The sequence below is a fragment of the Rattus norvegicus genome, chromosome 7 (genome assembly GCF_021556685.1).
Source record: "Rattus norvegicus strain SHRSP/BbbUtx chromosome 7, alternate assembly SHRSP_T2T, whole genome shotgun sequence".
NCBI classification, from domain to species: Eukaryota; Metazoa; Chordata; class Mammalia; order Rodentia; family Muridae; genus Rattus; species Rattus norvegicus.
The window spans coordinates 122,017,901-122,044,154 of NC_141540.1; the positions used below are offsets into that span (position 1 = coordinate 122,017,901).

A 26,254-nucleotide genomic window follows, 5' to 3' on the forward strand; every position below is an offset into this window, starting at 1 on the left:
CAAATGTCCTCTTGGCAGAGGACGGAGACACGGCAATAACACTCCTGTAGTCTAAACCAAACAGATAGCTTATTCAGTATTTATGTAAGAACTTTAATTTATTATCCTGCAAATCATTGTGTGCTCATGATTCACCACCCCAAGACTATGCCAAATGAGGGGCAGACTATATTTATTTTGGAAATGAGAAAAATAGTCTCCCATAGGTTCTTTAATTTTTACTTAAAGTAAAAAAATTATGGCTATTGTTTTTAACTTAATGAATTTAAACTTTCAACTTTTCCTGCATGAAAATGCTTGAAGGCGGTACTAACAAAGCCACAGGGATACCCCTGGGAATACAGTGACAAAGGATTTTCTGTTCTCTGTGTAAGAGTCCCTGGGCTCAGAAATGCAAAGTTCATTGCTGGCGAAGACCTTGGGCAGGAATTCCACCTCATTGCCTTGGAATTTAAAGCAATTGCAGAATTGCAGATGGCTTTTTCTCCAGTGGCCTTTGCATACTGCCATTTCCAGATAACCCAAGCTCAACCAGCCTTTAAGAGCTGGGGTGAGAGGCATCAGTAGAGAGATCACTTAACTGTCCAAGGCACTAAATTTGTGGAGTTTCTCCCATTCTTCACTTTTGAGTGATTAGCATAAAAACCACAAATACTGTGCTTTACTTTTGTATGTGTTTCACTGACTAGATAAGACTGTAGGATTTCAGATGGAAAGGGCTGTTCTAGAATGAGAACACTCGTGTGAGCTTAGGTGAGAATGGAGAAGCTCAGAGAGGTGAGCTGAGTCATTACAGTCGTGCTCTACTAACAGCTGTCCAGAATTCTGTCTTCCTGTGTGTGGGGGTGGTTTTTGGTCTGCCTGTCTGTCTATGCACGTGTGCGTGCCTGTTCCCCACACAGGTCATAAGAGGGCATCAGACCCCCTGGAACTGGAGTTACAAGACAGTTAATAGCTGCCATGTAGATGCTGGGAATCAAACCTGGACCCTCTGAAGAACAGCCAGTGTCTTAACTTCTGAGCCATCTCTCCGGCCCCCTGGAGCTCTCCCTTAGTTATTATTTCTTTCTGTTCTCAGGCGCTATAGTGGCCCCTGGTAAGACCCGAGGAGGGTCACCATACAACCAGTTTGATATAATCCCAGGTGACACACTGGGTGGCCATACGGGTCCTGCTGGTGATAGCTGGTTACCTGCCAAATCTCCACCGACTAATAAAATCGGAAGTAAATCCAGCAATGCCAGTTGGCCTCCAGGTATTGTTCATAAAATGCTTTTCCTAGAATAGTTGTTCTCTTACATTCATGTTCTGAACACCCTGTTTGTGCAGCTAGCTTTACTGAGGAAGCCCCCATGCTTTCTTTTCTGCATGTAGTAGTTATTGTCTGATAAAGTTAAGGCATGAACCATGAAGTGTATGTTAGGAGATATGAAAAGGTCTTTAAGACATGGGGAGTTCAGGAGAAAGGAGGTGTCCTTGTAGCTGGAACTCGGCATTCGTCCTGCGTGTAGACTGTCTTGGAGCATGAGCTGTCTTAAAGTAGCATTGAACTGATTGACACGCTCATAAGTCAGATACATCGTTTATCTGTCCCAGGTACACAGCGATGAGTTCAGTAAGATCATCTCTTTTCTCCCTTCCTTGCTCCCTCCTTCCTCCATCCCCTCCCTCTGTCTCTGTATTCTGTTTTCATTATAGGAAATTTAGTAAAAATAAAAATCCATAATTATCCTTCTCTTCATATGTAATTCCGACATAAAAGTATTATAACTACATTTTATTAGAGTGAAATGAAATAATGCCTCTTGTTCATATAATACAATTATACACTTAATACAATCTTCTCTACACAATTAGAGAAATATCAGATTGTTAATGTTACCACGTAACTTTAAGTACAGCTTCAGCAGATCAATAAACACAGGATAAGCCTTCACGTATAGGTCTAGGTTTTCTCACGAGCAGTTAAATTATTCCCAACTATCCCCAGACAGTCTGAGAAATAATGGTCACTTATATTTCATTTTATTATGTGATTTTAGTAAACACATAAGAAAATTGGGAAAGGTTACTGGTCTCAAACACAGATTTTCTCCCAGTTTTTGGCCTCGCTTCATTAGGCAGCACTCCTACTTCCCCTTACAACCTGGCTTCCTCTAATAGCTGGAAAATCATCTGTGGAGCCATGCATGATCCAGGGCACCTCCAGACAGACGAATAGACACACAGTACACTGATAGACATGCTACTGATAAAAGCATTTGTTCAGGATACATTTTTTTTCTATTTCATAGTGAAAACCTGATGCATAGATTTCATTTTACAGGACCATGTTTTTTCTACTGAACAGTTATTTTAACATAATAGTGAAATAGAAAATGTTTAAGTTCATTGTCTTTAGCACTCTCCTATTTCTTCTGTCTCAGAATTCCAACCAGGAGTGCCATGGAAAGGTATCCAAAATATCGACCCTGAATCTGACCCCTATGTCACCCCAGGAAGTGTGCTGGGGGGCACAGCCACATCGCCCATTGTAGATACTGACCACCAACTGCTGCGGGATAACACCACAGGTAAGGGAGTGCTGCAGGCTTGTGTGTAACACTACCCAGCATTTTCATGCTTGTTCACCTGTGGCCTTGTTTCTATTTGTAGTACCTGATAAATTTGACCAGAAAACAGAAGCATATTGCGTTTTATATCTGTATTGTTTGGTTACATTTTGTTTTTCCTTCTATTTGAGTTTAAATAAAAATACAGCGTTTCCCTGGTTCTACATTTATGTCTAATATTTTCTTCTTGTTTTTCATTTGTTACAAGGGTCTAATTCTTCCCTCAACACCTCGCTGCCTTCACCTGGTGCCTGGCCCTACAGTGCCTCTGACAACTCCTTTACCAACGTTCATAGCACTTCAGGTACTCGGCAGCGCCTCCCTCTTGCTTGGCAGTTGACTGTGAGGCTCCTTTTTATACCAGAACGTACTTCCTGAGGAGTGCCTGTAAAGCACGCGGAAACCTGTGTCAGCACACATGGGAGCACAACCTTTCTTTGCATTCAGCATCACTCAGGGAGCTGCTAGTCTCACAGAGTAGGATAGGTAACACAGAACCATATTGGACCAAGACCAGAGGGAATAGAATCTCCTATAACCATGGTTATTCAGAGGGCAGAGCTCATGACCTGATGACCAAATGTTTCTGTTAACTAGCCTGCCGATAAATCAAGGGCTATGTTCAACCCACATTAACATCGAGGCAGCCAGTAGTATCTCACTGCCCCCCAACAATCTGACCTAGAGACATAACAACAGTAAATGGCCAGGGAGGCCTAGGTTAATTCGCCAATGGTTCTTGTTGAGTTCTATGCTCGCTTGGTTGTTTTTTGCATTTATTCGCTTACTGAGACTTCAAAAGGAATGAAGAAGTTAATAGGAGCTTGGGCGATGGCTCAGTGGGTAAAATGCTGTGCAAACATGGAGACCTTATTCAGTCCCCATGCCCACATGAAAAAAATCTAGCACAGCTGGGCATACCTTTAATCCTAGCACTCAGGAGACAGAGATAGGTGTAGCTCCATGACTTTGGGTCTAGCCTGGTCTATATAGCAAGTTTCAAGGCAGCCATACATAGTGAAATCCTATCTCAAAAGAAAAAACACTCAGCTATGGTGGCATACAAGTGGTAATGCCAGTGCTGGGGAGGCAGAGACAAGAAGATCCCTGGGCCTTGCTAGCTAACCAATCACTCTAGTCAGTGAGCTGTACAAGTCAAGGGAGATGGACCCACCCACCCACCCCCGCCACCTACATAATATTTTTGTTAATTATTTGGAAATTTCATACAATGCACCAGATCACACTTGATTCCTATTCCTCCCAGGTCTACCCTTTCTCCCTTGCACCACTATCCCCCAACCTCACCCACCCACCCCCGAAAAAAACAAATCTAATTTATGTTGTGGTATAGTCATTCATTGGAGCGTGAACAACGTGACAAGCACCTGAGGAAGATACCTGATGTTGACTGCTGGCCTCCGAAAGTACATCCCCACAGAACTAAGTACAGCGTGTACACGGTGTCCACACAGGATAAGACTTTTGTGTGGTTTTGTTTTTATTTTGTCAGGATCTTCCTATGTAACCCTGGCTGGCATGGAACTAACTCACTATGAGGACCACACTGGCCTTAGATTTAGAGCCATCCTCCTGCCTCTGCCTCCTGAGTGCTGAGATTGCATAAAACAAATCCTTAGCTCCCAGCCAATCCTAGTGAGCTAGTGATCTGCGGTTCCTGTTCTGTTTTCGCATCAGTAGTGCAACAGTAATAACGCACACATACTAAGTAAGGGCTCCTGCAGGCCAGGCATCATAGCAGACCTTAGCATAAACTCCTACTGTGTAAATGGGTTACCCTCATTTAGTGAATAAACTGAAATTCAAAGATCTGGATACTGGGCTGGAGAGATGGCTGGAGAGTGGTTAAAAGCACTGACTGTTTTTTCCAGAAGTCCTAGCAACCACATGATGACTCACAACCATCTGTAATGGGATCTGATGCCCTCTTATGGTGGGTCTGAAGACAGCTACAGTGTACTCACATACATAAAGTAAATCTTTTTTTTTTTTTTTTTTTTTTTTTTTTAATTTCGATACGGAGAATGATTGTGAATGGATTCCTGGAGGCTGGCCTGGGTTATATAGAAAGATCTTCTGTCAAAGATCAAACAAAAATACTGTTACACTTTGCCTCAAAACTGAGCCTAAGTTATAAAGGAAGCTCAGTCCCTTAATGTCTGTCTTAGTTAGCGTTTTACTGCTATGAACAGACACCATGACCAAGGAAGGCAAGTCTTATAAAGAACAGCATTTAATTGGAGCTGGCTTACAGATTTAGAGGTTCAGTTCATTGTTGTCAAGGCAGGAGCATGGCAGCATCCAGACAGGAATGGTGAACACAGAGCATGTTCATCTGAAAGCTGCTAATGGAAGACTGACTTCCAGGCAACTAGGATGAGGGAGGGTCTTAAGCCCACCCCGACAGAGACACGCCTACTCCAACAAGGCCACATCTCCTAATAATGCCACTCCCTGGGCCAAGCACATACAAACCATTACATTACACTCCCTGGCCCCCATAAGCTGTTCAAACATATGAGTCTATGGGGCCATACCTAAACATAGCATAACGCAAAATACATTTAGTCCAACTTCCAAAGTCCCCATAGTCTATAGCAGTCTTAATAATGTTAAAAGTCCAAAGTTCAAAATTTCTTCTGAGATTCATCCAATCACTTCACTGTAATTCCCAAAGCAAGATGGAAACCAGCTAGGCAAACTCCAAACTCTGCATCTCCATGGCTGATGTCAATTGCAACTGAAGCTGTACCTCCACCAATGGCCTTCCATGACCTCTCACAGTGCCAAACCTCAGCTGCTCTTCATGACCCCTTCATGCCTTCAAAACCAGTACCACCAGGGTGACTCTCACACATTACCCAGTACACACTCTCACACATTACACAAGGTACAACCTTGGCTCTCTCTGGGAACACAGCTTCTTTGTGTTCTCAGAAAACAATTCCCAGAAAATTTCACCTCAGTGATGCTGGTCTCTTCTTAATCACTGCTAATCTCTTAGCTCCAGCTGACCAGCATCAATTGTCCCAGTAGTTCCTTCTACTTGTCACTCTAAAGCCAGAGCCACATGGCCGCCGAAGCTGCCATCTTCTGCTGCTTACTAGGACTGGAACTTGGCCCCCTTATTCTGTTACCAGCTTTCTGTTTTCTGACTCCCTCTCTGCTTAAGCTTGGCTGTCCTGGGACTTGCTCTGTAGATTGACCTTGTTCTTTTTTTTTTTTTTTCCTTTTTTCTTTTTTTCAGAGCTGGGGACCGAACCCGGGGCCTTGCACTTACTAGGCAAGCGCTCTACCACTGAGCTAAATCCCCAACCCTTTTTTTTTTTTTAAAGTTACATCTTTTTTTTTTTAAAGATTTATTCATTTATTATATATAAGTCCACTGTAACTGTCTTCAGATACACCAGACGAGGGCATCAGATCTCTTTACAGATGGTTGTGAGCCACCATGTGGTTGCTGGGAATTGAACTCAGGACCTCTGGAAGAGCAGACGGTGCTCTTAACCACTGAGCCATCTCTCCAGCCCGAAGATTGACCTTGAACTCAGAGATCTACCTGCATTTCTCCTGAGCACTGGGATTAAAAATGTAGTCTACCAAGGTTGGATTTAAGGTTTTTTCACCTAGAATTTGCTCTGTCTCAGGCTGGCCTTGAACTCAGAGATCCACTTGGCTTTATCTCCTGGGGTTAAAGGTGTACAGCACCATGCCTGGTCCTAAACTTAGCTGGGTGGGAATTAAGGGTCACCACTCCCTTAATTCAACTTAATATCCTTGAACACAGGATTCAGCTCCATTTCAGTTCCTGGTGCCCCTTTAACACCTGAACCATATATTTTATATTTTTCCTTTCTAAGCTTGCTACACTTGTTCAAAATGTTCTTCATGAGACTTGACCAGAGAATAAAATTTCTGCTGGACTTTTTTGAGACTCCCTTTGTCAGTGCAATCAATATAAATATCTCTACCTTAACCTCAGGTAGAATCTTAACACAGGGGCAAAAGCAGCCCTATCCTTCACCAAAATAACACAAAAACAGTCTCTTGGCCACATACTGAAATTCTCCTCTGAAATTTCTTAGGCCAGGTCTACACAGTTCAAATTACTCTCAGCAAGAAAGTCTTCCATATTCCTACTAGGACAGCCCATCAAGCCCCATTTAAAGCATTCCACCACTTTCCAAATCCATATTTTTCCAAATAAAAGCATGGTCAGTCCTATCACAGCCATACTCCAGTCCCTTCTTAGTTAGTGTTTTACTGCTATGAACAGACACCATGACCAAGGCAAGTCTTACAAAGGAAAATGTCTAATTAGGGCTGGCTTACAGGTTCAGCGGTTCAGTCCATTGTTGTCCAGGCAGGCACAGTAAACGCAGAGCTGAGAGTTCAGCATGTTCATCTGAAAGCTGCTAGTGGAAGACTGACTTCCAGGCAACTAGGATGAGGGAGGGTCTTAAACCCACCCCGACAGAGACACACCTACCCCAACAAGGCCACACTTCCTAATAGTGCCACTCCCTGGGCCAAGGATATACAAACCATCACAGTGTTTTCCTCCATGTTTCCTCTCTCCCTTACCCCTGGGCCCCAGGCCCTGTCTCTGAGGGAATATATTTGACAGTCATGTTTTTATCTGCACTCCTCTTGTTCCATTCTCACCCTAGAGTTGTTTTGTTTTTTTAATACAAGTTTTCTCCTGTAACACTGGCTGTCCTAGAACTCACTCTGTAGACCAGGCTGGCCTCTAACTCAGACATCCATCTGCCTCTGCTGGGATTAAAGGTGTGGGCTACCTCCACCAGGCAATTTATTTTTTCTTTTCCTTATTTTGGGGGGGGGGGGGTACTTAGTCTTAGTCTCTTTTTTTTTTCCTTTTTAAAGATTTATTCATTTATTATGTATAAGTACACTGTAGCTGTCTTCAGATACACCAGAAGAGGACATCAGATCCCATTACAGATGGTCGTGAGCCACCATGTGGTTGCTGGGAATTGAACTCAGGACCTCTGGAAGAGCAGTCAGTGCTCTTAACCACTGAGCCATCTCTCCAGCCCGGTACTTAGTCTCATAGAAACTTTACTGCAGCTTGCTTAGCCACAGTGTACCTATGGCTTTTTATCTCTCAGCCCCCATGAAAATTCTAAAGGGATGTATCCTCCTCACAAGGCGCATATATTGGGTCTGGGTTTCCTTTTTCCTGTTTTCCTGAGCCTATCCCTTGATGTGCATATGTGCTGTTGCCAAGGTTACCAGTTCTGTCTCCCATCTGAACCAGAGGCTTCACAAGATAATTACCTATAGTGCTCTCCAGTGACTTAAGCTTTGTAAGCAGTAACGATCATTTGATGTTTTGTTTTTTTTTTGTTTTCTTTTTTCTTTTTTTTCAGAGCTGGGGACCGAACCCAGGGCCTTGCGCTGGCTAGGCAAGCGCTCTACCACTGAGCTAAACCCCTTGATGGTTTTTTTAACATGGTTATTTATTGATGGATGGATGGATGGATAGATAGATAGATAGATAGATAGATAGATAGATAGATAGTGTTTATCTGCATGTATGTATATTACATATGTGCCTAGTGCCCACAGATGTCAAAAGAGGACATGGGATCCCCTGGAGTTGGTGATGGTTGTGAGCTACTATGTAGATGATGGAAAATGAACCCAGATCCTTTGTAAGAGCAAATCAAACCACTGAGCCCTTGCTCCCAGCCTTACTGGTTATATTTAAAATCAATGTTGGTATCTAAAGTATCAAGGCAGAAGCAAGAGTTTTAGAGTGTGTGTGTATGTGTGTGTGTGTGTGTGTAGTCAGCATTTATAGAGTACTCTATATCGGTATTAACATTCTAGCCCTGGCTTTTAGCCTGACCTTTTTTGGAATACTTGCTCCATAAGTTCATCTTCTCTTTCAAGTTGTCTTTAACCAAAAAAGAAGTGGGAGATTAGTTATCTTACAGAATCTTCAATTCACACAATTTATCAGTTTAGAGTCATTTTAAAATTTTACTTTCAATGTGCTCAGAGAACATTTGTTTTCATACTGCTACTTTTAAAATGTATACTTCCTGCTACTTTTAATTTCTTTTTTTGAAACAAAGTACATAGAGCCCACATTACCTCCTGCTTAGCACTATGAATTTATAAATATAAGTATACATTTGTTTATATACAGACAAAATTTGTATCTATTGGTGAGCATCTAGCCTGACTGATTCCCAACTTTTCTCTTCTCATAGCAAAGTTCCCTGATTACAAATCCACGTGGTCCCCAGATCCCATAGGACACAACCCCACTCATCTCTCCAACAAGATGTGGAAAAACCACATCTCCTCCAGGAACACTACACCGCTGCCCCGCCCACCTCCTGGCCTGACCAACCCCAAACCGGCATCTCCTTGGAGCAGCACAGCACCCAGATCGGTCAGGGGGTGGGGAACACAGGACTCCCGGATTGCCTCAGGTAAGGACGATCAGCTGTGCAGGAATGGCTGTTTAACACCTTGGAGAGGACATGGTGAGGGTTCAACATAGAACATGGAGGAGTGTGTGGTTGTCTGGTAAAGGAAAAATCAATTTTTGACTAAAAAGTTGCAGTCAGTAGAGATGAAGGAACCCAGGACCCCTCTAGGGCACTTGAAGTAAAAATGAGCAATTACAGAGAAGGACACTGGGAGGGAATGTTGTCAACATAGATATGCAAATGAATTCACTGGGGTCCGGGACCAGAGAAGACCCCGAAGGTCAAGATTAGGTATAGAAAAAGAAGAAGCCTATGGTCTGCATAGGAATGTCCTTGTGTGGTGCCCTGAGAGCCCTGGTGATTTGAGTGTGTTTCGTTCTCTCTCCCCCTCATGCATCCCCTATTGTCTGCAGCCTCTACCTGGAGTGATGGTGGCTCTGTTCGTCCTAGTTACTGGCTGGTTCTTCACAATCTCACTCCACAGGTAACCTTGCTTTCTTGTGGTTTTCTAGCTAGGGTTTGATTTTATTTAAAGACAGAGAGCTGCCCATATTGGCACATACCTTTAGTCTCCAGAACTTGAGAGGCAAAGGTAGATGTCTCTGAGGTCAGGTTCTTAGGGTACATGGGACTCTTGCCTAAAATAAAAGGGAAAAGACAGAATAGAGGATGTTGGCAGACATGAAAGCTCTTTTTTTTTTTTTTTTTTTCATTTTATTTGTTTCGGCCCCACCCACACCCGTGGTTTCTCTGTGTATCCCTGGCTGTCCTAGACCAGGCTGGCCTCAAACTCACAGAGAGCTGCCTGCCTCTCAGACACTGGGATTGAAGGCATATGTCACCACTGCCCAGCTATGAAAGCTCATTTATGGGACTAGAGAGCTGGGTCCGCAGTTAAGGGAACTTGCTGCTTATGCAGAACATCCAAGTATAGTTCCCAGCACCCACATCAGATGTCTGAGGTAGGAGATCTGATGCTCTCTTCTAGCCTGTAAAGAAAGCTCATTTATTTCATGACCACTAGGTCCCACCCTCATAGTGCTAGAGATGAGAAGATTGTATAAGCAGTGAGAATGAGGTCACGTGACCTGCTGATGAGGCGTGTGTGGTATAGGTATGCCTGTTAGAATCTGGAACCAAATAAGATGATGTGTTTCAACCACACAGAATGAGATGTTCCCAACAGGAGCTTGAAAGATTGCTCAGTTAGTAAAGTGGCAGTGTGAGGTTCTCAAGTCCTGTAACATACTAATGTCTGCTAGGACTCTCTGTGGGCAAATACAGTGTGCTGTAAACTTATCTGCCCAGTAAATCTATTTGTGGCAAGTAATGCACAAGGGTCCTCCTACTTCCTGGCACATTTGAATTAGACATTCTTTATCACACTGTCTTAATGAACTCACAGGTCCCAGTTTAAGGCCAGGCATGGTGTTGCATGCCACATGGGAGGCAGAGGTAGGCAGGGCTACGTGTTCTCTTACTTTTTAAGAGTTGTCACACTAGGGGTTGAGGATTTAGCTCAGTGGTAGAGCGCTTGCCTAGCAAGCGCAAGGCCCTGGGTTCAGTCCTCAGCTCCGGAAGAAAAAAAAAAAAGAGTTGTCACACTATATAGTGGTTATAATGTGGCTTGGATGAGAACCAATAAGAGGTACTCAGTTTTGAAAAGAGCCTGGGCATATATATTACATGCATAATAAAATTAATGTGATCCTAGCTGCGTTTGTATCAGAAAATAGTTGATTTCTTTAAATATTAGGGCTGCTGGGGCTAGAGAAATGGCTTAGCAGTTAAGAGCACTATGCGTTCTTCCAGAGATCCTGAGTTCAATCCCCAGCACCCACATGGTGAGTGGCTTACAGCCATATCTAGTGTGATCTGATGCCTTCTTTTGGCATGTAAGCATACATGCAGATAGAGCACTCGTATACAAAATAAATGAATATTTAGAAAAAAAAAGTTAGAGCTGCCTTGTAAGTAGACCACTCCTAGTTTAAGTTGTTGGTAAAGCGAAGTGATACATGGGGCAGTGGATTTTTCATCACCAAAAATGTGTTTGAAGAACGTCTGTCTCCCGAAAAGTCATTTGTGCCATTTAATAATGTATTCACGCAGGTGAATAATATGCCAGCAGTGTTTTCTTTGGGTTTTGGTGAAGAGCTAACAGGAACTGCTGGCTTCTACTCTTCAGGCTTCCCACTGGTGCTGAGAATGGAACCCATGGCCTTGGGGCTCTTAGGCACTTGCTCCACCACTGCCTATGAGGCATTACATAGCTTTCTAAGTCGTTCCCAATCATAGCATGTCTTTTCCAGTGAGGTGAACTGAAATATTGGGATGGAGGCATAAATAAATATGATCTTGTTGGAAAATTCATTCAGAGTAAAATAGGTTTGTTCATATAACTCCTAGGTTGAGGAAATTACCCACAATCCCCTACAACCCTTGGTCTAATGGCTTTAGTGAAAAGGGGTGGAAGTAGTCCTCTCTTTTTATATATATATATATATATATATATATATATATATATATATATATATGTATGTATGTATGTATGTATGTCACATCCTCTGGCATTGTTGAAGTGAGTAATTTTAGGACTAGGCCATTTTTTTTAAAGATTTATTATATATAAGTACACTGTAGCTGTCTTCAGACCAGAAGAGGGCATCAGATCCCATTACAGATGGTTGTGAGCCATCATGTGGTTGCTGGGAATTGAACTCAGGACCTCTGGAAGAGCAGCCAGTGCTCTTAACCGCTGAGCCATCTCTCTAGCCCGGACTAGGCCATTTTTAAGTGTCAGGTTCAGGGTGTTCTTGACTAGTCTCTCTCTGTGAGAGTATTTACTGGGGAGGCAGAAAAAATAATATGGTAGTAATCACAACCATCTGTAATGGGATCTGATATACTCTTCTGGTGTGTTTTTGAAGACAGCTACAGTGTACTCATAAATAAAAATAAATAAATAATATTTTTTTTAAAATGTTAGTAATGATGTTGACAACTTTGCGTGGTAACTTTAATTCTCATTTTCTGCCCTTTTGAGCTCTACAAATAAGCACATACTTGTTCATCTCTCTTTAAAAAAATAGACCATATATTGGATCTTAGGTTTTTATTTTTATCTATTTTTATACAGAAACATCTTATTTATAAAATAGGAATAATGGGTCTCAGTCTCATTCTTTAAATGTCTTAGAATTTCCCTTCCCCATGCCTCATCTCAGCTCACTGTGTTGTTACCTCTTAGATTGATGGGTCAACCTTGAGAACGATCTGCATGCAGCATGGCCCACTGCTGACATTCCATCTGAACCTAACCCAGGGCACAGCCCTGATCCGATATAGCACCAAACAAGAGGCAGCCAAGGCCCAGACTGCACTGCACATGTAAGTACTGCAGTCAGCGGCCGGTCGGGCGCACGCACGCACGCACGCACGCACGCACATCCTGCTGAAGTAAACAAGGACAACCATGCTCAAAAGAATCTGTTAGATAGATATTTGCAAATACTGAGGTGTCGGTCTTTTTACCTAATTTGCAAAACATTCTAAATGATATTATTTTTCATGTTAGAATTCAGCCATTTACAGTTGCAGATGTAAATAAGAAATTTTTGTTTGTTTGGTGGTCTGAAACAGTGACTCTACATAGCTCTGACTGTCTTATACTTCACTATAGAGACCAAGCTGGCTTTGAATTCAGAGATTCACCTGCCACTGCTTCCTAGTACTGGAAATAAAGGTGTGCACCACTACACCCTGGCCAAAGAAGAAATTAATATAGCTGTGCGTAGCAGCGTTTTGCTTGATGTGAACAGAGTGGATCAGCCTCTGACCATTCTCTTTCCTACCCACTGTCAAACTGATGGACAGCAATTTATTAACTCCCTTTGGCCACAGATGCAATGACAAAAATCCGTAGAGAGCACAGACAAGTGAGAGCGGGAAGTCCATATGCTCAGATGGAATGGCTTGCCCACTGTTACCGATGGGACTCTTTGCCTCATGTGGGGCTAAGGGAGGGAGGGGGGAGGTGAAGAAAGAAAGAAACCTTTCTTTTTGCTTTTGTAAAACTTCAAAGTTTTTGAAAATAGTTTAGAATCACAGCAAAATTGAAAGGGTGAGACAGCAACTTCCTGTAACACTCCTGACCACTCCCTCAATGACACCTTAACCTACTGTCATCATTCACTAGAGTGTCATTTGTTGAAGCTTGTGAGCATTCATTAGCCTAATCCACCAGAGCCCATAGTGGGGTTCAGTCTACTCTGCAGGTCAGTGCTGGTGGTGGGTATGAACAAATAAATGCTGATGTATCCACCAACACATCGTGGTATTGCTCAGAGTCATACTGTTGTCCTAAATGTCCCTTGTGTTCTATATTCTCTGTGTCTCTGTCCCTCTCGTGCACACACACCATACAGGTAGACATAGCTCAGTTGTTCTTGCATACATACATAGTAGCATACATAAATCCCTAGGTTTGGTCCCCAGTGCTGCATACACCATGATAGCACACACCTGTAGCCAAGTATGCAGACAACACAGTAGCAGAGGGCTGACAGCAGTGGCGATCACGTGGCTCTCTTCCTTTTTTTCTCCAGGTGTGTGTTGGGAAACACTACCATCCTGGCCGAGTTTGCCACTGAGGATGAAGTCAGCCGCTTTCTGGCTCAAGCTCAGCCCCCTACACCTGCAGCAACCCCGAGTGCACCTGCCACAGGGTGGCAGTCACTGGAGACCAGCCAGAACCAAGCAGACCCCGTTGGACCTGCGCTGAACCTTTTCGGTGGGTCCACCGGGCTCGGGCAGTGGAGCAGCAGCGCTGGTGGCAGCAGTGGGGCCGATCTTGCCGGCACTTCCTTATGGGGCCCCCCAAACTATTCTTCTAGCTTGTGGGGAGTCCCGACGGTGGAAGATCCCCATAGGATGGGCAGCCCTGCTCCTTTACTACCTGGTGACCTTCTGGGAGGAGGGTCGGATTCAATCTGAACTTAGAACTTTCAACTCTGACCTCGTGACCTTTTTTGGAACAGCAGCAGCACTAACTTGACCTTTTCGTTTTTTTTTTCAACTTGCAATAAATACATTTTTAAAAGGAAAAAAGAAAACGGAGAGAGAAAAAAGGTGGGTCATTGACAGACTGTCTGAGCACATAGTTGCCTCCCTTAAAACTTCAGTTTTTTCGTTTGGAATATGAATCCAAAAAGAGAACATATCACACTTGAAATACTTGAATCATGAACGCCAACCTAGAAAGACAATGTGAAGCAAGTACACATACCATTTAAATTTAAACACAAAAAAAAATTAAAAAAATTAGTTTCTAGTTTTTCACTTTTTTCATGTTATATGGAAGTTGTTGCTAAGAAACATATATACTGAAAAAATAGCTTTTTAACTTTGTTTGCACTGGGTGTGTTTCCGTCCTTAGGTCTACCATGTTTGGGTGGGAGGGAAATTCAAAAGAATTGTTGGGGGAGGGGGGAGGGAAGACTTGACGGAGCCTCACTTTAAAAACAAAAACAAAAAAAACTTTAAAAAAAAAGGAAAAATTTTGTGATTGGCTGGTTGATAAATACCAGTGTGTTCTGGCACATGTAACTGCCCAGGCATGCTCGTTCTGGTATGTGTGTGCACGTGTGTTCATGTGCATTTGCGTGCATCCTCCTCTCTGTCTCTTTGTGTGTGTGCCTGCGTCCTGCCCTCCTCGTCCCTCCCCACCCTGATTTCTCAGAAAGCTGCATTGCTGACAGTTTGCAGGCTGGCTGGCCGGCCATCCGCTTTTTATTATTTTTGACTATGAGAACACAGGAGCACAGGGAGCCGCTGCAACTCAAGCACTTCTTCCGGCTGCATGGAGATGAAGGGTGCTTTTCAGTGATGAGAGCAGCAGCCAGTGAGGGTCCCCAGCTTCCTGTTGACCTAGCCGCAGAGCAGAGCACTGCCAAGCCCAGCGGGAGGTGCCTCAGAGAAGCTGCTGCTCACCTCTGTGCTGTGAAATAAGCAGCTGCTGGGCCACTGAGCACGTGGGGGTCTAAGTCCTGAGCAGGCTGATTTGCTACTTGGAATGGGAATAGATGATTCAATAATTTTTAAATCACGTGATGTTTTAAAAGCAGAAATACCGTTCCTACTTTGCTGTGTCATCAGGTGTGATCATTTTTTAAAGGATTCAGGTAATGCAAATTAAATTATATCTATTAGTTCTCATGATCATTTGAGGAAAACTGCAGTAAATTATGAGCAGCCTCCTGGAAGCATCGCAGCTCCTCTCTCTCGGCTCCTCTCGCTGAGCATTACCTGTGCCAGGCCATGGCGTGTTACAGCACCAGGCCATCACTGACAGAAACGTTTACTTAACGAATGTTCTTAAACCAGTGTGTACTTCAAGTGTCTCCCTTTGTTTCTCTGTGTTGTTTCCTGTGTATGTGGTTTTGCTTAGGCAGAAATAACTTAGCAAAGACTTAAGTATTGCACCTTGTTTTGGTTTTGACCTCTTTTTTTTCTTTCCTTGTAATGTTGGGGTTTTTTTTATTTTGGTATTTAAAGACTTTTTTTTAAAAAGCATCAATGTAGTAGTTCTCTGGGCCGAACAGGAGGCAATGTTTAATCCAGTTATCATCAATACGTATGTACTATGTTGGAATCAAAATATATCACATTTCTTATTGTGAAGAGAGTGAAAGTAAACCTGAAGGGGATCCTTACTTACTAAATAGACGGCGGGTGGGCGGGCGGGCGGGGGAGATGTGTGCGGGTAACATGCTAGCACTGTGTGGATATCCCAGTCTGCATCGTACTGTCTGTTCAACATGAAGTGCCGACATTCTGTACCAGCAATTACCTGCCCATTCCAACCCCTGATGGGAGCAGACCTCTGCTGTCCTCTGTGACTTGCTGCTATTGAGGACAAGGGAGTTTTTCTTTAGCATCTTCAGTGAAGGATACAACAATGCCTAATGTATTTAACTTTCAGCTTGTGTCTTTTGTGTAGGTGTGTAGGTGGGTAGAGGGGTATGGATAGGAAAAAGCAAACAAACAAACAAAAAAACCCAAAATTGCATGTAAGTGGCTTTGTAAGACAGTGAGTGGGAAGTTCTGTAGTCGTCTTGGCTTACCTTGTTGGATATAAACCTAGCTTCAGAGGAGACTGATGGCACCATTCCCAGGAGCACTTGTGTTTGCCAATCTGGGTGCCTTTGGCAGGTGGGTGGGCAAATGAGTTTGGAGTTCTGGTTTGTTCCTGCAACACCTTGTTCTCATGGACTCTGCCTTCCTCCTGCTCTCTGGTTTCCATCACCACCATCCCCTCTCACCTCTGCCCTACAAAATGTCTCCTTCCAGCCCCACTGACTCTCAGTGTTGGAGCAGAGCTCTGTCACAGGTGATGACGTCCACGTGAGGCGCAGCTTATATTCAGACATCTGCAGGCTGAAGGCTGAATCTTAGCGTCCCCAGAATCCTGGGAGCCTGTGGGGACTGTCCACTGCCGCTCTTGGTTCATGGCCCTGCCTACCTTCTCTTCCCCTGCTCCTCTTTCTGCCTGTTGGGTCCTTGACCTGCACTATGGCTTAGTTGAGTTCCTTATGATACTACGGTGAAAGCCGGGTGCTAGAGCCCCTCTTGTTTACAAGACATAAATGAGGGATTTGAAATATGTAAAAATAAACACGAGAAGCTAAAATGTTCTTCCATCATAGCTTAAAGGGAAAAAAACTAAAAACTTAAAAAAAAAGACCAAAAAGTGCGTATATATATATATATATACATATAAATATATATTTTAGATGAAGACTAACTCTGGGAGCATTTAACAGTGTTTTTGTTTTTTATTTTTAACATTATTTTCCTGCTTTAAAATTTGCAAGCATTCTCAGGAATTCTAGGGTAGGAAGCCAGTTTTTTGAAGATGGTTTATTTAATCGTATCTTATCCTAGATAGACAGCTGTTTCTTTCCTGTTAGTAAACTTTTACAAGTTCCTGAAACTTCAAAAAGTTTAAACGATTTTTACTTACAAAAATGTAAAAAGAAAAGTCTCCAAACATTATTATCATACAGGGGATCACACATTTTAAAATACATAGAAATATTTTTTAAAAATTACCAATTTAGCAGCAACAGGTAAATTCATTATCTTAACAACTGTGGGAGAAGGCTCAGATGTTCTGAGTGTTGTCACCGCCATGCTTGAGATTGTGATGACTTACTGGGGGAAGTGTTTGTTCAATTAGTAGGCTTGCCACCTCGCTGTTCCTTCTGTATGAGGCTGGACTGACCACCTCCCCGTCATGTCTCTGTTCTCCAGTGCAGCCCTTCTTCTCCCTGGCTCTCCAGCCCCATCAACAAAAGAAAAGAATAAAGAAAGAAACAATAGCTTAAGCTAAAGGATTGGCTCTAAACTGTGGTAGTGCCGTTGTTGGATTGCTGAGAATCTCTGTAAAGAGTTAGGAAATATAGGTTAATAATTTTTAAGCAAAATTTAAATGTAAGCATTACTAAAGGAAAATTACCTATGGACTGTTCTGTTTATGAAGAGTGTGCGTCTCGCCTCCACCGGTTACAGGAGGAAAAAGCAGAAGAGTCTAATGAGGAACAAGTGGTTTTACTTTTTTTTTTTTTTTAGCTCCCAGCTACTGTTTGCTTGTTTTAAATGCTGTTTTGAAGATCTGCTGCTTACTATCCCCATCCTGGGAGGCAGAGATGTGGAGTGTTTCCTTTTGATTTTGGTAATGTTGAATTCTGCTTTTGTATTCCCTCCTGGGGCCAGAGGTCATGGCCACAGCTCCTTTCAAACTTTAAGCTTCCCAGTGGGAAAGAAAATCCAGCTCCACAGGTAAAGTGAATGGGTGGGGTTGTTGCCTGCATTCTCTAAAACCGCTTTAGTGCCTTCGTACATACACCGGACTCCTAAACAGGATGAGTGTGTGTGCATGTGGTCCAGCCATTCCACAGTTGGTATGATGCTTGCCTGTAAAGGAAATGGGATTGGTTCTGGACAGGCCCCAAAGGCAGTGGGCTAAATCAAAATAAACAAAAATCGAGGAAGTTAAATATGTTGTTTTGTCTTGATAATGTGGGATGCCAAGTTCCTTCCTATGTTGTGTGCCCTCCATAGGTGCTGACTTCTCCATGTGTAGAAGGGTGACAGTTACAGTCATGGGGAAAGTCTCTTTGTGCCGGGCCAGTGGAGGAAGGCTCCTGCTTCTCAGCTCCTGTTTTCTGTCTTCTCCCTGCCTCTCCCCTTGGCCCATTTGTCATCCTGTTGGAAGCTTTTGTTATTGATGGGCTATGACCTGAGAAGAGGTTGTGGTGGGGGTGTCTTGAAGGTGGAAAGCCCTTCCCTCCCCATGGTATTCAGCAAGAACTCTGTCTCCCGAGACATTAGGTGACTTCGTTCATTATACATGGAAAAATTCAATACGCATATCCTTCCAGCACATTCTGGCATATATACAGAGGCTTGCTAGTCACCATTATATAGATTTGTTTTATACACATTATAAGCATGTAAGTATGAACTTTCTGTTTTACACTAGGTTTTTTTTTTTTTTAACTCTTATAGGTAGACATGTATGTGTCTCATGAGCATCACAGGCGTGTTTCTGTCTGCCCTCCATGAATAGCCAAAAGAAAAGCACGGGTGTGGGAAAGAGTTGTCTTCTACCACTTGGGAGAGCTCTACTGTGTGAGACCCCGTGCTGTTACCCCATTTAAGGGTTGAGATGCACTCGGGTCTCTGAAACCTCTTTAAAACAAACAGAAGAAGGAGGACAGCCCCATGGCCTCTCTCCTTCCAGCCCCTAATCCTTGAACTTACTTTCCATTTCCAGCATTTACAGGAATGAACTTAGCAGTACAGCACTGCTGGTCCACAAAACAACTCAAAACCATATTCTCCCCTCAGTGTCCCCATGAAACGTCCCCTGTGCTTCCCCATTCAGTCAGTTACTTTGTACTGAAATGGCTTGTGTTGTAAGAATTTTCCCACTTCTGTTGTGACTGTAGCATTGGGAATTGAATCAAGATTCAGTGTGATGTGGAAGATAATATGTAAGGGGGAGAAAGAAAAGGGAGAGGAATTCCTGCTAAGAATTTGGAAGGGCTTTTACTAGTGTGCCTACCAAAAACTGGACATTACCTTACTGCAGACACTTCACTCCCTGTTTGTAGTTCATTGTGCTGGGGAGGAAACCCAGGACTTTGCCCATGGTAGTGAGCACGCTCTGTGCCTGAGCCACACAGCCCTATGCTGTTGCTGTCCCCGTCCCCTCTTGTAAGGGAAATGGGTTTATAGGGTTAACAGCTAGGTTCTACTTTGACTTCAGATGCTGTGTACTTTTAAATTATTTTCTCACCTTCTGCCATTTTGACTCTTAAGTGTCTGTGCTGAGCAAAATGCTTAAGACAAGCCTGCTCTCCTCTCCAGTGTCAGCAGGATGCTCTCAGCAGGTCTGGCTGAGATAGCCAACGCTAGGATCAAGGCACAACTGAGTGGTCCCATTCTTCCCTGCCCTCAAAGGTAAAACTCACCATACACTGCTCTGACAGTTGTTACTTTGTTAGCTCTAAGTATAAGGTCTTCAACTAGAAGAAGAGACACATTTTTAGCTGATTTTAAAACAAACAAACAAAAACCCCCAAACTTTATTCTCCATGTTTTTGCCAAGCCTTGTCATAGTTTTGTGTCCGTGAATTAGCTACACTTCTTAATATCACTGCAAAGAGAAACCTTGTTCTGCGATCATGTTTTTCTTCTATGAGTGCAGCTAGGCCTACTCTAGCCTGTGTGTAAGTGAACTGTCCACCCTTAGATTTCAAGGACCACACAGAGCCCCCTTTGCTCTTTACCTACAAGGACAGGGTCTTGAAGACATCATCAGCCTATAAGAGAAACAAGAAAACAAAAACAAAAACCCAGAATATCCTCAAATTTGTTACACTTCATAAGAACGCTCTAGAGGCTTACGGCCAGGGCAAAGGTGTGCGGTCATCAGAGAGGGCTCCAGTTGTCAACAGTCGTATTCTTCTTCTTGACCTTAACTTTGACAAAGGGGTAGCCACTGCATTCTTTAGATTTGAAAAAATTGTCAACTTCAGCAATCTAAACAAAAGATAGTAATAAAAATTGAATATTGGACTAGACTTGGTGGCACACACTTTTAATCCCAGCACTTGAGGGGCAGAAGCAAGTTGACCTCTGAGGAGTTCAAGGCCAGCCTGTTCTACATAGCAAGTTTGAGAAAGACCCTGTCTCATAGAGCAGAATCCGAGTATCAGTCCTCTCTAAACTGCCCACAACATCTCCCCCACTTCACACGGCCACAAGGAGGCCATGAACAAGATACAAGACGGTGTGAAAAAGGAGTTATGAGTCAGAGTAGAAAGCTAACTCTTGCCAGCCCAGTGTCCCCTCTGCCTCTCATGTATGTGGCCCTCCTGACTAGGTCCTGAGCAGATGGGAAATATTTCCATCATTTGAATGGTTTCTCAAATAGTAGCAGAGTGACAGAGAATGCCAATGTGGATGTTTGCCTCTCTGATTTTAAATAGCTCTTTCTGGTCCGGCGTACACAAGTAGATTTGTTTTCAACAAGAAATGGCCTAGGGCAGGGGAGACTATCTTGACCAGACACTGCAGAGCTCAGCATTGTTCTTCATGGTGACAGACTTACCTTTCCACAGGAGGGGAAAGACCAGGTATACGTTCATAAGCCAGAAGTGTTCTATTTTAAATAAGGAAGAGATAGTATTTCCCTAGAGCGTTATATGCCTCCCTTAGTTTTCACAGTATGAGTCAGTGTGCTGGAAACAAACTCCCAATAACAGTTGACCCATTTCCAGTCAGTATCAGGAAGTTGGGATGACCTCTTCAAAAAGGGAAATCCCTTCTTCATATATCTCCCTCCCTTCTTCCTGGCTTCCTGGACCTTCTGGTGGACATGCTTTTCTTGGGCCACTGAAAGGGTAACCCACTCCCGGAGGTTGTAAAGGGACTTTAGGCAGATGGAGCAGCCTTACTTTCTGTGACTGGCCTTACCGTGGGAAAAGGTGGTAGAATGCTGAATGTGTATGCCAAAAACAAAAGGGGGGTATTTATGCAAAACAAAACCAACCCTTGGGAATCCTTCAAGAGGTCACATACCTTGTAAAGGTAGGATGTTCGCTCACCAAGTGATGGCTTTTAGCATGAAACTTCTTTTTGCTAGAAGTTTGGGGTTATGTTACAATGCTTGTGTTTAAAACACTACTCCCCTTAATTCTTTCCAAGGAATCTCTTAAGTGTAGTACTTCTGAATGTGCCTTTGTCGGCCCAGAGACCAACTGCGGTCTGTCAGAGGGTCTCCTGGTAGCCCCAGGGACAGCTGTTGGATTTTCATGAGCACCCATTTTGCACAGTGTGAGTTGTGTGGAAGGGATTCTGGGTCTTGGACCAGGAGGTCATAAGCCAGGCCATGGCCCAGCTTAATTCCACTGTAGTCAGCTGTCTACATCTGCATTCCTTAGTGTGTTCTCTCTCTCTCTCTCTCTCTCTCTCTCTGTGTGTGTGTGTGTGTGTGTGTGTGTGTGTGTGTGTGTGTGTGTTCTCGCGCTATAAGCACTAGAGAATTGGAATTAGAAAACGGTGATTTTGTGATCCATTCATTCTTGTGAAGAAGGCATTTCTGGCTTTGTGCTGCAGAAGGTGCTTTTTTTTTTTTTTTTTCTTTAAACCCTCTCTGCCTTAGAAGGTCATGATTTCCCAAATGCAAGTCACATCAATGTTGCTATTTCTGTGAACAGGGTATTTATTGCACACAAAGGAAAGGTTTTGAAAGAATTGAAACCGGTGTTTAAAAAAGAAGAAACCTCTGAAATCCCATTGTAGTTTTTGAGAACTGTTGTAGTTAAACTTGAAAATCTATAATCTTTTCATGTTTCATGTTTGTTTTCAATGACCCCACCTCCTCTGCTACCCCCAGTCTTCTAAAGAAGCGTCCAGTGAATGCCAAGGACCCTGTCCACCATCCTTAGTGCCCCCCCCAGGAAAGTGCTCCCTAGATTCCTTCAGCTTCATTAGGGAAGACAAAGGGAGGCCTCACTCACTCCTCTCATTGCCTTGGGATGTATTATTATGCAAATGTGAATTTAACTAGAGGTTGTTGGATTTGTTTTGGGGGGGGGTGGTTTTGTTTTGTTTTTTTCCAAAAAAAAAAAAAAAAAAAAAAAAAGTCCAAATGTGGTCATCCTTCCTCCATTTTATATCCTGAATTTGTAACTATGCATTTTCTGAAAGGGGGAAGGCAGGGAAAGAAGCCTGTTTGTGTCCTTATGTATTCAAGTTTCTGTGTCCATGGATTCCCCATGTCTGGGAAGGGAAGAAAAGAAGAAGAGAAGGCTCTCGCCAGGTCAGCAGAGTTAGGGCGAGAGGGACCTCTCAGACCCCACCCTCGGGCAGGTCTGATTGCCAAGCAAAATTGGGGGCGGGGTCTGCCATGCCTGTCTATCGTTATGGTGCAGGATTCTTGATACTGGCCATGCAGTGTTAATCTAAGGCAGCTGTGGAAGCTCACAGGCTCCAGTATTCTCTGAACTCAGAACCCTTTCAAGCTCAGGAAACCATGCCACACTCTGCTGACCTGAGAGTTCATCCTCTCCTTTTACATTTCTTTGTTTTCAGTCATTGTGTAGGGTACCATTCCTAATTATGAGCTGAGAAAGAGGGCTGTTCTCTTCCATGTCTGCTATCCCTGATCTCTGATTCCCTTGCCTGTACTGAGCTGGTGGTGTGGTGAGTCGTGGGACACTGGAAGGCTTTCTTTCACACTTTCTCTGTTGTTACAATTCCTGTGTAGAGTTGGACCATGGAAAGTCATAGCGCCTGCATCGCTCTGGTCTAGGCATTATTACAGCACGTACTATGGAAGCCAGAGTTGCTCAGCCTGCTGTCAGTGTTTCCCACCCAGCAACCTCTGTTACGTTCACAGTACTGTAATGAGTGACAGACTTGACCACAGTCTCTTTGTGTCTGTGTTGGGGCTACACAGACATGATCGTATCAGGGTTCCAATCTGTTCAATTGCCTTTAAACAAAAGCAAAACAGCAGCAAGAAAATCCTGATGTTTCAAGTGTCTGACACAAAATGATACCTCATGGTATATTTCCCCTGCAATGTAAACCCTTCACTCCCCCTTTCTTGACATCTGTGAGCTATTCTTTATAAAATAAGGATGTGTAAATACCGGATAAGTCTTTGAAACATTTTCTTTGCTGTGAAAATAGCCCTAAAATATGATGTTTGCATGTTAAGCTGTCAGAAGTTTCAGATCTGAATTCTTTTCTTGTTGATGAAGAAAAAAGCAAAGCAGTCCGGTGGAATGGCTTTGGGTTTGTGGTTTGGTTATTCTCTCCTGGTGTTCCTTCTCCCTGCAGTACAGGGCAGCAGACCAGTGGCTACCCCTGCCCTAACTAACACCATCTATCCCAGCACCAAGGCCCCGGGTAGGGGATGGGGAGATCTGAATTTCTCTCTTCCATATATGATGCAGGGACTTCAAGAAGGTTTTGTACCCAGGACCTCAAGACCTTGACTTCTCTTTGACTTCTCTGTCCTGTGTGTGCGTGTGTGCGTGTGTGTGTGAGCATGTGAAATGTGTGCGTGCACGTGCATGTGCATGTGTGTTTTCACATATACACACTTGCTCTTTAGTGTGATTCTTTAATCCCCAGTGGAGATTAGTCCCTGATTTTGCAGTCTGTCCAGTGGCATTTTCAGCAATGCTCTGGAAATGTATTTCTTACTTAGAAGGAAATTCAGCTTAAAGCTGACATTCTTAGACATTCTTGTTGACACATGCTGCTTGTGAGGACGCTGACAGATGCTGCCCTCCTAGACCTTGGGCTCCCTCGAAACAGAGTAGAAGACTCCCACTTTTATCTCATTTTAACTCAAATCCATATGTGTTAAGAAGCTGTTGTCAAAAGTGCTTTCCCTGATCTGTTTAGTGACGACTTCCTTTGAGGGAGGAATATGGATGAAACTGATAGACATCCCTTGCCCATCTTCTGACTGGCACTGTAACCTTGCATTTTACTTCTGTTGTTTGTCTGGAGGTCCTTGCTTATCAGTGTGCTTTCTCCCATCGCTGGGGTTCTGCCTGCCCTTGTTTCCCTCTCTGATGTTCCCAAAGGGCTTTGCTGATGTCTGCACCTCTTTCCTGGGGCATTCCCCTACTATACCCTTTGCACACACCAGTGACCAAAGTGTATGCAGTGGTCTCAACACGACATCAAATGGTGCACGCACCTCTAGTGTGCTCTCACATGTGCACAAGATTCTGCACCCTTGGCCTTAACTTCAGCACGACTTAAGGTGCAGGAACATTTTTAACAGGTTTAAAAATAAACTTCTCTGGGAGGGAAAATAAAGCAGATCCAAGCGCTCCCCACTATCTGCTTGCAACTCATTCTGCATCTGACCCAGCCCAGCCCTGTTTTGCAACCAAAACCAACAACAAAAAGCAACCTAAGGAGAGGTTTCTGGACTGTTTTATCTTTCTCCCTTTCGATGGAGGTACAAATGCTGCTTTGGGTTCCATAATCCTAGGGGGCTATGTTTACACAGTGAAATTAATTCTACCAAATCAGGAAACAGTAAGTAGTGAAAGACCCTTCAGTAAGAAATCACAGAGGCTGAACCAGAGGTGAGAGGACCTAGGGATGTGGCAGAAGTGGAGGGAGATCCTATTTAACCCTTTGTGACACCAGGGTCACCTCCTCTCTGCTCTCTTTGGCCCTCCTTACCCCTTTAATCAAAAGGTTCAGAGAAAGACACCAGAAAAAGGCTGAAGTTTTAAGAGGCAGCTTTCCAACTTTGCACACAAATGAAAGGTACCATGAAAGTCCTCTCGTCTGAAACACTCGGCAGAAACAACCTGTGCAAAGGTCAGACCGCTGCACATGTCGATGCTCTCTGCAAGTTACCTATAAGTGTTTTGTTTGCTTATACTTGAAATCACTTTTACAATATTATTTTGGTGGCTTTCTTTTCTCTCTTCTGATGGGCAACTGAAAATGCAGGTGACAAGTTTTAAGGATGTTTGAGGGGAGAAAAGGAAGGATGTGGCATTGTCTTTTTTAACCTAGAGGTTCAGTCAGACTCCCGTATGGTAAAGTTGCTCATCTTACTGGTTTAACATGGACACAGAAACTAGGCACTTTGGTGGTTCACTTGCACGGCAGGCCGACCCCCTTTCTATATTTTATTTTACTTTTTTAGTATAGTGGTACTTAAAATCACTGGTTCACTTAAAAAAAAAAAACAAAATGTTAAACTCTACTAATGTACAAATAAGCTGAAAAGTTGCATTTTATGTGTATTTTTGCCATAGCAGGTACTGTATTTCTCATGCTGGATTTCAAAGTATATATATATACATATATATATATATATACATATATATATATATATATCAAAAACAAGCAAAACTGAAGGGTGGTGTTTTCTCAGATTGTGACAGGTTGAGTGGTAAGGAATAAAGTCGTAGTCATTTCATTAAAACTGAGAGATGATGTAATGCATATATAAGAGTTTTTTGAAGGGTTTTTTGGGCTTTTAAACAGCTTATTTTGTTTTTGTTTAGTTTTTATTTTATTTTATTTTGGAAAGATATGATTGTATTATGTGCAACTCAGTTGCTTACATTATAACTACAAAATATTTTTGAGTTCCTGGAAAAAAAGAAAAAAGACTAATAAATGTGTTTGGCTGCTAAGCACTTACTGTTGTGGTTTCTGACTTTATTCTGATGGTTTAAATGTTTGATCTGCTGGCTTCTGTGTCCCTCTTTTTTCTTCCTTTCTTTCCTTTCCCTTCCCTCCCCCCTTCCCCCTCCCTCCCTCCCTCCCTCCCTCCCTCCCTCCATTCCTTCTTTCCTTCCTTCCTTTCTCTCTTCCTCTCTGTTTCTTCTCTCTTCCCCATCTCCCCTCCCATCCCCTTCTGGTCCACAGAAAAGCATGTGAGGAATTCTGCAGTTGAGTTTTAGTCTCGTTCCGCATCTGCTGATCGCTGCATGTCCCAGAGCCGAAAAGCACCTGGCACGGTGCAGGGTTCAAACTTCCCGAAAGAAACGGAGGGTCAACTTTTGCTCTTGCCTGGTATCTTGTTAA

The 26,254-nt window shown here is 43.2% G+C and overlaps 1 protein-coding gene across 27 annotated transcripts in view; it reads left to right on the forward strand.

Annotated features, from left to right (window-relative positions):
* Positions 1–25,863, forward strand: part of Tnrc6b (trinucleotide repeat containing adaptor 6B) — a 217,497-nt gene extending 191,634 nt beyond the window's left edge. For 17 of the 27 annotated variants that reach the window (XM_087555665.1, XM_087555680.1, XM_087555670.1 and 14 more), the window contains 7 exon segments: positions 1,079–1,255; positions 2,427–2,573; positions 2,821–2,916; positions 8,876–9,100; positions 9,514–9,584; positions 12,351–12,490; positions 13,708–25,863. In XM_087555665.1, coding sequence (XP_087411791.1) covers positions 1,079–1,255; positions 2,427–2,573; positions 2,821–2,916; positions 8,876–9,100; positions 9,514–9,584; positions 12,351–12,490; positions 13,708–14,095 — 1,244 coding nt within the window. In that variant the 3' untranslated portion in view covers positions 14,096–25,863. 27 annotated transcript variants of the gene reach the window in all.
* The last annotated feature ends 391 nt before the right edge of the window (positions 25,864–26,254 follow it).